At 44.9% G+C, this 15,419-nt stretch overlaps 1 protein-coding gene across 4 annotated transcripts in view; it reads left to right on the top strand.

Moving 5' to 3' along the window:
* satb2 (SATB homeobox 2) overlaps window positions 1-15,419 on the top strand; it is a 49,577-nt gene that overhangs the window by 17,611 nt on the left and 16,547 nt on the right. For 3 of the 4 annotated variants that reach the window (XM_018732292.2, XM_029250581.1, XM_018732293.2), the window contains 5 exons: window positions 4,255-4,437; window positions 10,778-10,904; window positions 11,286-11,409; window positions 13,591-13,693; window positions 14,662-14,712. In XM_018732292.2, coding sequence (XP_018587808.1) covers window positions 4,255-4,437; window positions 10,778-10,904; window positions 11,286-11,409; window positions 13,591-13,693; window positions 14,662-14,712 — 588 coding nt within the window. The remainder of the gene's footprint in view (window positions 1-4,254; window positions 4,438-10,777; window positions 10,905-11,285; window positions 11,410-13,590; window positions 13,694-14,661; window positions 14,713-15,419) is intronic. The other variant, XM_018732291.2, reaches the window with a different exon arrangement.

Here is a 15,419-nt window from a genome sequence, read left to right as displayed (position 1 = left end):
GTAAGTCACCTTGGTGAATAAGGTGTGTGGCCTCATAACACTACATAGAGTTCATTGGAAGTTGCTTTGGAGAAAAGCATCTGCTAAGTAAATATAAATGTGTGATATTAAGGGGAGATGGTATGTGTACTGTCTGAAATGTGTCTTGGCCTGTGTTTATGTGCTCCTCTTATGTATGTCTTTCCAAAGAGTGTTTTGGCTGAGTGTGAGCGAATGTTGTAGTCCACATTAAGCAGAGAGACAGGCACTTGTAGGCTCCAGATGACCTATGCAACATGAATAAAGAGCTTCTACACTAGCAGGGGTGCACAGGTAATACTGCGCCACCTGCAAATACTGTGACGAATAGAGAGGGAAAGTATATTTAATAACATACATTTTCACTAACTACTTGTCTTGAGCCGACTTATCCCAGAATCACTGGGTAAAAGACTGGAGGAATCTACCCTGGACAGCACATGAGTCTGTTGCAGGGTGGCCACGCAAGCACACACTCACTCATCCATTCACACACTGTGGACAGTTTTAGAATTGCCAATTCACCTGAACTGAATGTTTCTGGATTGTTGGAGGAAACCCACACAGACCTGGGCAGAGCATACAAACTTCATACAGACTGTGTCAGTGAGCGCTTGTCTTGAGAGCGATGAAACCACTCTAACACACATATCCGATCGAGCAATGTGCGATACACACACTCGCACGCACACGCACACATGTGCAGCAGCACACATACTCACAAACAGAGTGAAATTTCCAAGTGCTTCTGCTCAGCAATGGCACTGGAATAGTGTGCTGGAAGACTAAAGGGTGTATGTAAAGCTCTTGGACTTGATTTGTTACCAAAGGCTGTCAGACATTTTATTGATTTCCCCAGTGCTACTACTCCTTGTGGAATACCCAAGTGGAGCGTGGAGTACAGCTTTGGTTTTGGAACCAGAGCATTCTGATGTCATACCCAATGGCTGTGAGGAGCACGGTGCAGGAAGGCAGCCCCGGCTCCTCTCCATTGTGTGTGCATGTGCTGTGAAATCTGATGCGGCACAACCATAAACCAGGATGGGACTGAAATCAAACATACTCAAAGAAGACAGTAGGGCAAAACCAGGAAGGAAACAATCAAGGGCGCAGACAGAGAACGATAACAGGAGGTCACATCTGATAACAGGAGGGAGACACCAATAAGGGTATGGACCCAAACCCATTACGGAGTGGATCGGAGAAGGGACACCGAGATGGGAACGGGAGTTAAATTCAGAACGGTGCCCCTGCACACCAGAGAGAAGGGCCCCAAGGACAGAGGAACTGAAGGAAACAGGAAAAGAGAGAAGAAAGATGGGGACAAAGGTGTTGAGAGCAGAGTGAAACAGAGGGCTGCTGAGGAAAGGCAGGGCTCTTGGAGCGGGGAAGAGGTGTCAGGAGGAGGAGAGAAGAGGGGTCACGGCACAAAGCTGTTCCGTGTTGACAGTTATATTTCCCTGTTGGGGGAAATTCACTTACTTGAATTGGCACAAACGTCCAGTGTGTAATTCACTCCATAAGAGCTCTCCGAACTGGGAGCTGGGATGATTAATGGGCAGGAAATAGGAATATAGGAATTGACTGATTAAAACAAGGGATGGTTTGAGAGGTGGGAGGGGCACCCTCTTCATTTTCAAGCTGGTCTCATTTTTGATACAGGGGATTTGGGTTTTGTTTCCCTCCTTCCCTGCTCTTATCTGCACTAATTAATTGAGAGTCAACAGGGGGTCTGAGCACAAGGCCCATTGTATATTGTAAAAATGGATGGCTTTTGGGGGAGAAGCTGAAGGGATGATGCTCTTGTTGTGCGATCACAGAGGGGTTGGGGAGATTTCCAGATGGACCCATATGTGAGGAGTTTGAGAACACCTTCCAAACAGATGGGACAGGACACTGGTAGAGAGTGACACAACAGGTCAATACTGGGCTGCTTTGAGAGAAGCACACTGGCTGACTTGGTCAGAATGGATGCATGAATGGATCAATGAAATGCTTCAGAAGGTACCTCCATTCAGGTGCTCCAGACTGGGATCCGAACTTCTAGCTGTCTCCCATCCGGCGATTCTCTAACCTCATTGCTATAACTTGATACAAATTCTTACCCACGTCCACTTGGATGCCTATTCATTGGCTTCAAACTCAAATGACCTGTTAACCTAGAACAGAAAAGGCACAACAAATTTTGCAGAAGGTCACTGGGTGTGTCAAGCATGCTTACAGGCTTAACAATGTGATTGAGAAATGACCAGCATTTAAATGTCAATAAACATTCATTTGAGAAACAGCAGGCCAATTACATCAAATTATTTTATACTGTTTGAATTAGTCATAGATGTTATAATGTCATATTAGGGCAGGTTGTTCACAAACAGACCTCCATTTTGGTTTGGCAAAATGATGTTAATGAGCAAATTAGTTTTAAAGATTAACAGAAGCAAAGCTTGGAGGGGTAAATGCATGGAGGGCAGGAAAGTATGCTGGAGTGTTTCAAGCAGCGCGTCTTTCAGCCTTTTTCCCCCCGTTCAGTTGTAAGGCGAGAACTTGACTCAGACCTACGTGGAAAGGGGGAAAACGTTTACAGCGGAAAGCTGCTCAGATACTGTATCACCTCAACGTACCCTTTAGCCTGAAAAATATGAAGAGGAGTTTTGAACAATATTATGAAATGGCCAATAAACTTGTGTACAGCACAATCACAATTTCTCATTCTAAAAACACTGTCATTCAAATGTGTTGTGTACCAGACAACTTATTTTTTAAGGAGAGGACATGGAATTTATGAACTGATTCTAAGTATAACAATATATCAGATTTTCATTATTTTCTACACCGGCTTGTAAATTGCTTTAAACGTTTGCATTAAACGTTCATAAAAATTAAATGAATTTCATTAGTTTATGCAGTATTTAAAGTGACATTATATTAAAATTATTTGCATTATAAATGCATAGTATATGACATATACTATATATCTATAGTATAGACTGATATATTGATATACTGTATAGATGTGTATAGATATGCAGTTTCTAGAGTGTATAGAGGAGTACCTAAATTCTATATGTCTCTTATAAATGGCGTTGCTCTCTGAGGTATGGCAGGTAGCTGAGTGGTTAGTACCGCTACCTCTGCTGCAAAATGTGGCAGGTTTGAATCTCACTTCTTGCACTATTGCCCTTGAGCAGCACATTTACCTTGAATTGCTTCAGTGTATTTCATCCAGCTGTACAACAGTTTAACAGTGTGAATCACAGCAAATAAAAAAGTTCAACACTAGTTTTACATTTATTGATTTTTCCTTTTGACATCTAACTTTTCTGATCAGGAAACCCAGCTTTCTATGTGCTGCATCTGGTAGTATTTACAAAAAATTAATACATGTGTTAATACAGGAAAAAAATGATCATGTTATCAAGTGCAGATGTCAGATAGTTACCCCAGTTTCAGCACAAAGAAGACTGCTTTACAGATTAACGTTGGATCACAAAGTCTGCGGATATTGGCGACACTTTCATATGTGCCTCGCTAATACAAACATTCAAATGCTTCTTTGAGTGGGTTGCTTGATTCTACAGTCAAACAGTTTCTCATGCAGCATGTTCAGCATTGCTCGAAGACAGTGCTCTGGCGAAGGATTTGGAATTTTGTCACCCCAGCATTTTCACTTCTGCATGTTTGTGTCCTTAATCTGCTTCATTTAAAATATCCAGATGTACAAAATCTGTACGCTGTGGAAAGAAACCTTTGCCGTCGCTTATGTTTCGCATGTGACTTTGTGGTATTGTGACTTGCGCTACGTTTTTCCAGTGTTTGTTTCCCCGTTTCCTTCGTGCAGTGCTGACTTTGCTAGTACGTGTGTTAACTCCAATATGTGTCACTGGTCCCTGTCACTGACTAACTCCATGTTTCACTGGGCAACGCTAACCTTGTCATAAAGTCATTAATAATATCTCAAAGTAGAAATTGCATTAGATAGGAAAGCAGCCAACGGTTATAAAAGGACACCTACATTTCGGCGTTTAAGCTGCTTGCTATTTGGAAGAGTTCAGTTACATCCAAGCGCACGATGACGTATGAAACGTGAACGTACGTTACATGATGTTTCGCTGTAAATTATGACCCGCCAGATGTGCGCTCAGTGTGAACTGCAGGAAGCACGTGAATTTGGGCAAAATGAAAGGCACTCAAGAGCAGAGCACCGACCGAATTACGTGTTTGTCTGTCCTGCTGCAGGTCTCATGATCCCCGTGTTCTGTGTGGTGGAGCAGGCGGACGGGGCAGGGGCTGCTGATGGAGAGGGGCGGGAGGAGCACGCCGAGTTTGTACTGGTGCGCAAGGACATCCTCTTCACCCAGCTGGTGGAGACTGCCCTGCTGGCCCTGGGGTATTCGCACAGCTCCGCCGCCCAGGCGCAGGGTGAGTCTGCCCTTTGGGCCGAGGAGGTGGTGACACTCAGTGCAAAAAGGCAGCGTTGAAAAAGCCCGTGGAAACGTTCCCCAAATCACTGCTTCAGACCCAAATTCCTCAGTACTCAAATAGCGTTTAGTAGAACTTCTATTCAAAGCCTCAATGACAGATTTTAAATGACTGATTTGGACTCACGTACCCTGGTACTCAAATAACTTTCGTAAAACTTGCTTCAGCCGCTGATTTTAAACCATAAAGTGAGCCAACTTGTTTGGATACATGATGGGAAAGAACGAACCCGGAATACAAATCGAAGCTTTCTAGCGTATTACATGATTTCGCAACGGAGAATTAGAAATATGTTGAAACGGAGAGAGTGCCTGTAGAACTCATCGAAAATATAAAAACGGGAAGAGTGTGGGAAGGGGCAGGGAGAAGGGAAGAATGGCTTCTTTTTCATAAAAGAACAAAAGAGGGAGTTTGTTTACTTGTGTTTATGAGCGAGCGCAAGAGTGCTGACAGGGCTACAGCAACTTAGCCGTTTACTGCTGGATATCTTGAAGAGCTGATGTGACTTCAGACGAGAGTCCAAGTTTTCAAAAGATAATACCACCAAAATGACACATTAAAATTGAAATTTAGAGACCAATTATAATAACTTTTGCTTCGTGCGTTTATGACTTGCAGCAACGCCTCGACACAGGATAAGACCAAAACGCAGCCTTTCCAGTCAACATCCCTGCATGTAAACCAGCAGATAAGAGGCTAAATAAACCCATTATAGCACTTTTTTGTTTTGCATGTTTCCACAACAGTGCAGAGAAAGAAACGTTAGTCAGTTCCAAACAATGTTTTGCACCGCAGTGTCTATGAGACAAACCTCTCAAGTGTTTAGAGACGTCGTGGTGCCTCTCGAGCGGACATGGAGCGCAATCCAATACCCCTCTGTGTGCTGCTTCAGTTCCACTGCTGCGCCTAGATCACATGGCAGGTGTCAAATGAATGTCTCAAAGAGCTTGACTGTCCACCTTTGTTTGTGCTTAGAGAAGCATCTTGGGACTCGGAGGTTTTGGGTTCCAATCCCACCTCTTGCTGTAGCAACCTAGAATAAGACAATTATTGTGAGACTGGTCTTGATTAAAAAAAGAAAAATCCCAGCTATGTAAATAATTGTAGGTTCTGTAACGCTGTCAGCTGCTTTCAAGAAAAGAGTCTCGTAAGTGTAAATGTGGCACCTATAGAAGAGCACTGGACAAATTAGAGTGCGGTTGTGCTCATCAGACTTTGAGAGGGAACTAACATTCTAGTGAAGAAGAGGAATAATATAATGTGCTTACATTTATTCGATGGTTTTCTCCAAAGCGACTTACAGTTATCACAAGCTTGCGGTGATTTACCCATTTATACAGCTGGGTAATTTTACTGGAGCAATTTTAGGCTGAGTACTTTGCTCAAGGGTACTACGGGGATTAAACCCACGACCTTTAGAGCTAAAGGCAGCAATTCTAACCACTACGTTACCAGCTGTCCCCAAATCCCACAACTTCTACAAATTACATTTGTCTGTCAAAATTTAACTAGTTTACCTGCATTTACTTAAGAGTTCATATTTAATTTTTGTTGCTGGCCAGTGAGTTGAGGGCAGCGTAAAAGAAGTACAATTCAAGTAACCGGCAGGTTGAGAAAGTCATTCCCACATAGTGTCTGAGATGTACAGATGTACAGTACATGCGCAGTTATTTTGGACCAGCATGCTGGCACATCTGGGCTTGGGGACACCATGAATCTGAGAGCACGGCAGCTGAAAGAAGAGGATCTTGCAGACTATCGATGAGCTGTGGTTACACCTTGCGGAGCCGAAGGGCCCGCTGCTCATCGCCGTCTCAGCAACGGGTTAGACGTGCCGACTGCTGGGGGGTCCGCTGGGTCCGCTCAAGAACAACAGTGAAATAAAAGCCGCACCGCACCGAGAAGAGCTTCTAAACAGCATAACAAAAACTGGAGAGTAAGCAAAACATTGGGAAGAAAAAGTACATACATACAGAGGGCAAGGGCAGAAAGACGCAGTCAGTGAAAAAGTTCAGCGAAAGAAAAACAAGAGCGGCACAAACAAAGAGGCACAAAGCGAATCAATGAGCCCTCCCTGCATTCCTGCACTGTCCCATAAACACACACATAAAACTGCTTGGCTACACCCTTGCCCCCCCCATCCCCACCCCCCGCTCCTCTGAAATGAATACTTTTTGTTTTTTAAAATAAGCATTTATGTTAAATGAATAATTTCTGGCTTAAATTATACATTTTTCCTCTGTGGTTTACAACCAAAATTATACAGAGTCACTTCTATTTTCTCCCTGTTTGAATTGTGTCCTGCATAGCTCTTTCCCAGCATTATTTTTAAACTCTTCCCAGAGAGCCACGGCTTTTCTTTAATTAGCCCAGCCAGTAATTAACTGGGAGATATTGTTTATTTCAATTATAAGGGTTTGAATGCTTTTATAGAAGCGTACGGACAGATATGTATTTTTAGACTTCAGACAATTAACGACTGTAATAATTTTTAGTAAGAAGCATTGTTTTCTGCCGCATTTGACATTAAGCTGTTGTCAGTCGGCATGTCCCCTTTGTCAGCATTACATATGTTTTCTGCACATTGATTTACAAGCATGTATTTTTTTTTACATTCGCATCATTTGTTCAAGTGGCTAATATGTATTTGGGTTTGGGCCTGTCGTGTGCCTCACAACATGTTTTGAATCCTCAATAATTAAGATTTCAACTGACATCTTTTTTCTTCCGCTGAAAAAACAACACTAAGCCTTTGTGATCAAGGGGATCAAATTGGAACAGTGATGCACTTGATTGATTCAATTATTTTTGAGCTTTAACAGCAAGCAAATGATGCCAGCAGTTTCTGTAATATGACAGGGCAGCTATGGTTGCATCATGGTTAGCAGACATGTTTCTTATAAAGTCTATTTTTTTGTCATTTAAATTAAACTCGGGGCCTTTTTCCTGGCCTGGAGATGCATCTCCTCATTTCTACATGTCACCAGTGATATCTGAAAGCTCCTCGCAGCGTCACTTACGAAACGGAGGATTTTTGTGAACGTCTATCTGGCAGTCCTTCGGGAAAACCGATAAGCGCCACTGATGCAAGAATGTGCAGTTTGAGATCAGGGAGCAGATCAAAGCTCTACGCTGAGTTCCCAACTGTTTCGCTCGCTTGGAAGGGAACGCAGCACAGTCGCCGAGCCATGAGAGGCTGGCTCTTCTCCATGTGCCACTCGACTCCCTTCACTAGCCGGTCTCCACGGGCACTGAAAGTGATAGCTGCGTGTCAGCACAGACCAGAGTTATGCTGTACAGCAGGGTAAAAACATGGTTCGTAGGTGCAGGATGGGCCAGCTGTGCTTCGTTCTGTTGCCACCACTGATAGGCAGGCATTGTGCGTGCAGCCCACATTGGTGCCCCATTCTCTTGTGTTGTGTATGATGATGGGAATTCATGGCTCCAGCCAAGCCACGGCCTTACCACATCAGACAAAGACATGGGAAAAAGAGTTTTAATGGTGAAATAAAATATAGCAACCGATGTGGGTTAAATAACATAAGAGAGAGGGCTGATTAAAATGAATCGCTTATTACAAGTTGTTATACTGCATATGAACCGTTGACTCTTGGTGACCTAGGGACTGATGTTACTGACGTCTGTAAGTGGTGGCTTTATGGAGAAGAGATGGGTCACTGCAGGTGAAGTTGCAGTTCTTGGGTGATGGAATGGCGAGTGGAAAGAGAGGACGCCTACTGCCTGCAGGCTCCCAGAGGCAAGCGGCTTTGGGTGCGAGCATGCGCTACACTTTGACCTTAACCAAAAGGCAGGGAAGCGTGTCTGAGCATTTCCACTGTGCAGCGAGACAATGAGGAAAGCAGTGCTAAAGGCGGAATCAAAGCTGACCAGGCACTGTAAACACCCCATGGAGGGTGTGGTAACGGTTGCACGCAAATCCTCTTCATCTGCCTGTGTCCCTTTTCTCAGATTCGCTACCAGGGGACTCCATCTCCACAAACGCACTAAAGCCATGTAACAGGAACATGGAAATGGGACCGACTGGAGCCTGGTATTGCTGAGCCTGTTGCCCAAGCGGTGGCATGTGATGCTGTCATGAGCGGGTTCCTCAGGCTTCTGCTCCTCATTCCACGGGGGCTGCTGTACATGATATGTGGTCTGGAAACATGAAGTAGTTCTCGTCTCAGGAGGAAAAGCGTTAACACTGCAGGGATTAGAGGCAGTAGCCACTGCTGACTGGGGGCTCAACATGCAGGTACCACGGCGTGTTCTTCTTCGCACGTTTTTCCGAAGGCAGCTGGATGAAACAGTCACACGTCAGTTAACCGTGGAAATTCTCCACCATCCTGGTGCCTGTGAACCCCAGCTGCCATGTAGGACCAGACCCGAGACATGCGCGTGAAAGGCCCACAACAGCGGGCTCAGGGGCAGCAGCACAGCCCCGTTCCGTCTGGGTTTCATTTAGCGGATGGTAATGCGATTAGCATTGTTTAGCTTCACAGTTCCAGCCACAGTCTTAGAGAAGGCAGAGTATGCATCTGTGTACACATCGCAGGATGTCTTTCAGATGCGACGCGCGCACAGAGAACCATCGGCTTTAAAGGGCCATCTTCAACCGGTGAGTGAGCTTGACAGCACAAGTGGAAATGTGCAAATAGGAAATATTGTCTCAGCGTCTCCCCTCATTTGAGGAAAGCGCAAACGTGAGGCCCGAGTCTGGCTCATAGGTCCATCCCAATAAATCACTGCTTGGATATGGTTTTTTTTTTGTGTGCAATCATCCTCTGCAGTGTTGTAAATAGTTTTTCGGTGTGGGTTTGGTGTTCCACAGATGTGTTTAGTCAACAGCATTCACTTCAAATTCCACCGAATTGACGAACTTTGATTCACCAGTGGCCACAGTGCAGGAAGTGGCACTCCCTACGGCAGCGCACCCAGTACCCTGTGTGAATGTGGACAACATGGGGACATTTACTCGTCATGTGCATGTTGGTAGGCAAGTGATTCGAATGGAAAGTTGTGAGGGGCATTATCTGTTAGGTTAAATAAATAAATAAATAAATAAAGCAGGAAACAATAAATAAAAAGTACATATTTCAGTAACTAATAATTTTAGCAGCTGCCTTTACGGAACATTCAGTAGGTAACATAGTATTAACAGTCTCCGGTACGTCGTATATGTGGCAGTTTTACTCACCGTTACAGGCTCTGTTTTATTAACTGTTTTTCCAATTGAGGGTCGCAGTGATTCAGAGACTAGCACAAGGTGCAGGAATAGGAAGAAGAAAGGTTTGGCAAGACACCAGTCCATTGCAGTAGCAATTGTACATCACACATACGCACACACACTGTATGACACCGCTCGTCCCAAGCGGGGTCGTGGCAAACCGGAGCCTAACCCAGCAACACAGGGCGTAGGGCTGGAGGGGGAGGGGACACACACAGGATGGGATGCCAGTCCGTCACAAGGCACCCCAAGCGGGACTCGAACCCCAGACCCCCCAGAGAGCAGGACCCGGCCAAGTCTGCTGCAGCACCACGCCCCCCCCACAATTGTACATTATATATAAAATTAAATAATAATTACACATAAACCCACACATATTCATAGGCATATACTGAAAGCTGTGCCAGTCTGCCTTTGTCTCTGCCTTACAGCTGGAGAGGTTTTGCTGGAGCACAGCTTCCCACACTTACTGTAGCATACCACAGACACACACTGTACAGCTGCAAGTCTTATATTAAATGTTAAAGTAACGATGGAACCAGACCCACACAATGATTTACTCCAGCACTCATTTTAGTTGTAGCAACATCTTTATTGTTTAACGAAGGCAATCGTAACAACAAAGACGTCCATCGGTATCAAAATCAGTTTCTATTTATGACTCTAAAGTATCTCAGAAAACCCAAAATCAAGAGAGCGAGGAAAAATATGAAGCGACACGGTGAACTCTCGTGTTTTTTTAGATGTCATTATTACGGGAGTTATACTGTAAATGTGGGCGTGAACGAAACCTTAAACCTACTCATGTGAGCTTGTGAGATATGAATCAGGGAATTAAACCGTCCGACTGAATGGAATCTGTGTGAATGTTGCACTGAATGATGTCCACCTGCTCTCTATTTCCATTTGGACGGGAAGAAACGGTTGGCTGCTACTTCACTGCAATGATGCGAATGTGGAGTGAAGGCGTGTTTGTATACTGCTCCAGGTGATGAGCACATGGGCCGAGGCCACTTCGCTTTGTGAGGGGTGTGCCCTGTCTCTCCCTTGTAGGCATCATCAAAGTGGGCCGCTGGAACCCCCTGCCCATCCACTACCTGACAGATGCCCCCGAGGCCACAGTGGCAGACATGTTGCTGGATGTCTACCACATGGTTACCCTCCGCATCCAGCTGCAAAGGTCAGTAGAGCAGATGACACGAGTAGGAGGATGTTCCAGGGATTGGGGTGGCCAACAATTAAGACTTTCAGCTGACTGTATGTGGATGACTGGGGGGGGGGGGGGGGGGGGGGAGTTTTTTCTCCACTACACAGGATGTCCTTTGATAGTCTTTCTTAAGTATAGACATTTACATCAGCAAATTTACAATTTCTAAAATGTTTCGGCACATGGCATACTTGTTATGCCAAATTAACTTGAGCTGACACTGCGTCAGTCCTCTGCTAAATGGGACAGAGAAACCACTGCTTCTTGGTGACACCCATTGTGTGCGAAGAGTGCTGAGGTGTGTGTGTGTGTGTGTGTGTGTGTGTGTGTGTGTGTGTGTGTGCACGGTTGCAGCTTTGCTAAACTGGAGGACCTGCCATCTGAGCAGTGGAACCATGCGACAGTACGCAATGCCCTCAAGGAGCTGCTGAAGGAGATGAACCAGAGCATGCTGGCCAAGGAATGTCCCCTCTCCCAGGTGCAGTACTGGCCTCATGGATCCAGCGCTCTTCTGGACACACTCTTGTATACACTGCTTCTCTCTTCTCATGCTCATATACACATCCGAGTGTTGAACGTGACATACAGTTATTGCACAGTTAACGCCATCTGGGTTTATTGATGGCGCTTTAACAACCGTGTCATTTTTGGACCGTGTTCACAAGTCCTCACTTCATGGATCATGTTCATAAGTACGTATTTGTTAACGGTTAGGTAGCTGACCAAACCTACACATTATTTTACGATATGTAAGTTTTTTAAAATGTGTTGCACAAATCTGTGCAATTTTTTTTTTTTTTTGTGTGTAATGTGTTTTTTTTTCTTTTAAAATTTTTTTGTTTGTTTTGTGAGCAGCACTGAGTTACAACAACACAAAGACAGCACACTAAGAAATAACAAACATGTCCATATTTTGAAAGACAGGTTTGGTCATGTAGGATTATCTGGTGAGTCCCGGAATTCCTTTGAATTATCATGGAGATCGAGTGTTAATTCTTTTAGCTGAAGAAAATTCAACAGTTTGGTCATCCACATATTTAGTGTGTGGAATTCATGTGTAGATTGTAACAAAAAAGTGCATTTCCTTACCATGTAAGCGAGAATTATCATAGCATATTGCATAACTTCATTGTGCGCTTTTTTAGGTGTAAATTACTGCAAAACTAGAGGGTAAAAGAATAATGTTTTTTTAAGACATTTATACTAACATAATTGCACACACACACACACACACACACACACACACACACACACTTTCAGAACCGCTTGTCCCATACAGGGTCACGGAGCCTACCCGGTAACACAGGGCGTAAGGCCAGAGGGGGAGGGGACACACCCAGGACGGGACGCCAGTCCGTCACAAGGCACCCCAAGCAGGACTCGAACCCCAGACCCACAGGAGAGCAGGACTGCGGTCCAACCCACTGCGCCACCGCACCCCTAACATAATTGCATATGAATTAATTTGGTTAAGAGCAGTGGTTTGGTCCCGTACTCTGAAATAAATTCGGCAGGAACTGTACACCATTCCTCAGCCACAATATACACAGACACACACACACACACACACACACACACACCTTCTGATAGATTCATGGCTCTGCATACACTGCTGCACAACAACCTTGACTCACTCGTAAATGTGGATGAGGGAGTCTATGTATTGTGCATATTTATTGATTAGCCTTTTGCCACTGTGCTGAAAATGAATGCAGTGAACATATTAAGAAATGGAAGAAGGGTATTACACGGCCCCGGCTAATGGACGTGCTTGTGTTCGACGTGAATGGTAGCTGTCGCCTCACTCGGTGACTTATGCCACACCATATGTGAAATGCTCATTATGACACCCGAGTGGTTAATATATTATCAGAGGACTGTGGAGCGGGGCATAGTTTCTCCCAGCACTCCACCGTGCCACAAGTATACACACACACCCACACACACACACACACACACACACACAAACACACCGTCAATGGACACACGGATAATGACAGTATACAAACACCAGATGATACTCGGCACAGTCTGTAAAGCATTGGTGACCCTCCAGATGCCACAGTACCTGTTTCAGGTATGACAAGTACTGCAGCGAAATGTCCACCACAAACCAGTAAAGTGACACCAGCAAGGATAATGAGACTTGTGTGAAATGCAAAGATCCTCCCTGTGCGATTTACTGTTTCTCGAAAGCCATGCCCAGGGAGTTATGTTCCTCGCGCATCACAGCTTACCTGTGTGTTTGTGGGTCTTCCTGTGTTTTTTACACTGCCTCGTTTCAGTGTTTGGTTTTACACTAAGATTTGTGTCTTCGGGCATTTAAATGCAGCTTTTTTCCATGGGCATCGGTGTCAGTTCCTAATTGCGAGCTTCTCTCTGCTGTGGTGTTTTTATGTGTTGCTCTTAAGTGTGTGCCCATGTGTGTGTATGCACAGATTTGTGTACAATGTGTGTCCTGACAGAGAGCAACTTGATGAAATCGGTCGTGAGAAACATGGCGTAGGAAATGAGAGTCGCAGGAGACGCTCCACCTCTACATCACACCACCTCCCCTTCTTTCATTCGCTCATCGCTCACCACCTGGACCCTCCTCCTTCAGCATCTATCCTGTTGTGCTGCCCGTGTTTCTCACATTCTGCTTGTGCTTCCTCTGCAGAGCATGATCTCGTCCATAGTGAACAGCTCGTACTACGCCAACGTCTCCAGCTCCAAGTGCCAGGAGTTTGGACGCTGGTACAAGAAGTACAAGAAGATCAAAGGTGAGCTGTCAAAGTGCTGCCCAACCTGTCTGGATGGTTGTGACCCAGCGCTGAATGCCGCGCGCTGATTTGACCGACAGAGGACACGCAGCCACCTTTTGCACTGCCTGAGAGGTCTCACTTCTGACTGCCAGACTGTTTCAAATGCTGTCAGTCCCAAGAAAGTCAGGGTAGTTCTTCTCCTGAAGTGACCCTCACTGGGACTAAGAATTAGAGGATATCTGGAATAACAGACGGGGTTCCACACTGCATGGTTCACATTATCTCCTAATGTCTCCCTTAATATAGCAGTGGGAAATAAATGCTCCTTTGTTCTAATTAAAACCATTGCTTCCTCCATTCTAAACTCGAGGGTCTTCTTAAACATAGCCATATATAGACTGCCCCCCGTTCTGGTTTTTAGCCTTTCAACTTCAAAATGGACTTTTTTTCCCCTTTGGTCCCCCCCAAAACAGCATAAATATGCTTTAAGGCAGATCAAAGTGGACACCAAACCCCAAACAGAGAAAGAAGTTGAGTAAGGCTGAATGAAAAAAGTCCCTGACGCGCTGACAGGGTGAATCGCGTCGGGTTACACACTGCCTTTAGTATTAGTTCTGGTCTGTGCCTCTTGGAGAAAAACAGCCCCCGTCAGGCTCCAGATGTGAACCCAATGGATGGATGCGAAAAACAGGGAGAGGCACTGTGAGGTCGGCGAAATAATAAAGTTCTCCACAGTTGTCAGACTTGACATCGCTTGGTATCCACCTGTGCCGAACCACTTGACTAAACATGGTGTCTGAAGACCCCCGACTCCCAACCCCTTCAAAACTCGATGCCTTCAGCTAATAGGCTAATCAACCAAGGTTGCTGCTTTGTGGTCTGAATGTCTAGCTAGGCCTCTCCTTCATGTGTGGGACTGGGAGGATGGCGCAGGCCACAGCCACATCTGCGGTCCAGTCTCATCCCTTCCTTCTCGCTGTCCGCAGGGGAGTACTTGGATAAGATGTGGCCGGGCCGGGACAACTCCGAAATCAAAGGTGAGTCACTTGTTGCTAACAGAGTCGCTGCAGTACAATGGTGAACAACAACAGCAACCGTGTCCTTTTTGCACCATGTTTCTTAACGCTCGCCTTAGTGACCACACACTCATATTCCTTGCTCCTGTCTACGGCTGCAACAGGAACACCAGCCTCTGCACGGGTGGTGCAGCTTACACATGTGCATTGCTTACAGGCACGATCAATAAGTAATTTATTAATTTTGCTGAAGTTTTTCTCCAAAGCAGGTTACAACATTAAACTACCTACAGTTCTTTACCCATTTACAAAGCTGGGTAATTTTACTCAAGCAATTTAAGGCTAGTACCTTGTTCATGGGTACTACAGCTGGAGGTGGGAATCAAACCTGTAACCTTTGGGTCCAGCGCTAAGGCAACAGTGCTAACTGCTACCTGACCAGCTGTCCCCGTATAAGGATCAATATTTGCAAATTATTTTCAAATAAAGACCCAACATTATAATATGCTTTACTATGCATATGTCATCACTTTACTGTCATATGACATCAGTGACAAAGTTAAGAAAGTATAACGCATTATTTTAAAATATTTTAGTTTTGTAAAGTTCATTTTGCAAATCTGGTGCTTGTTTTTAATGTTTAATGAGTTATTTCAGTGAATTTGTAGCAAAATGGCTACATACAGCCATTTCCTGTCTGTTTAACTAAAACAGCAGGAGTCATAGGA

Source organism: Scleropages formosus, chromosome 1, assembly GCF_900964775.1.
Source record: "Scleropages formosus chromosome 1, fSclFor1.1, whole genome shotgun sequence".
NCBI classification, from domain to species: Eukaryota; Metazoa; Chordata; class Actinopteri; order Osteoglossiformes; family Osteoglossidae; genus Scleropages; species Scleropages formosus.
This window is presented reverse-complemented; position numbering and strand designations above follow the sequence as displayed.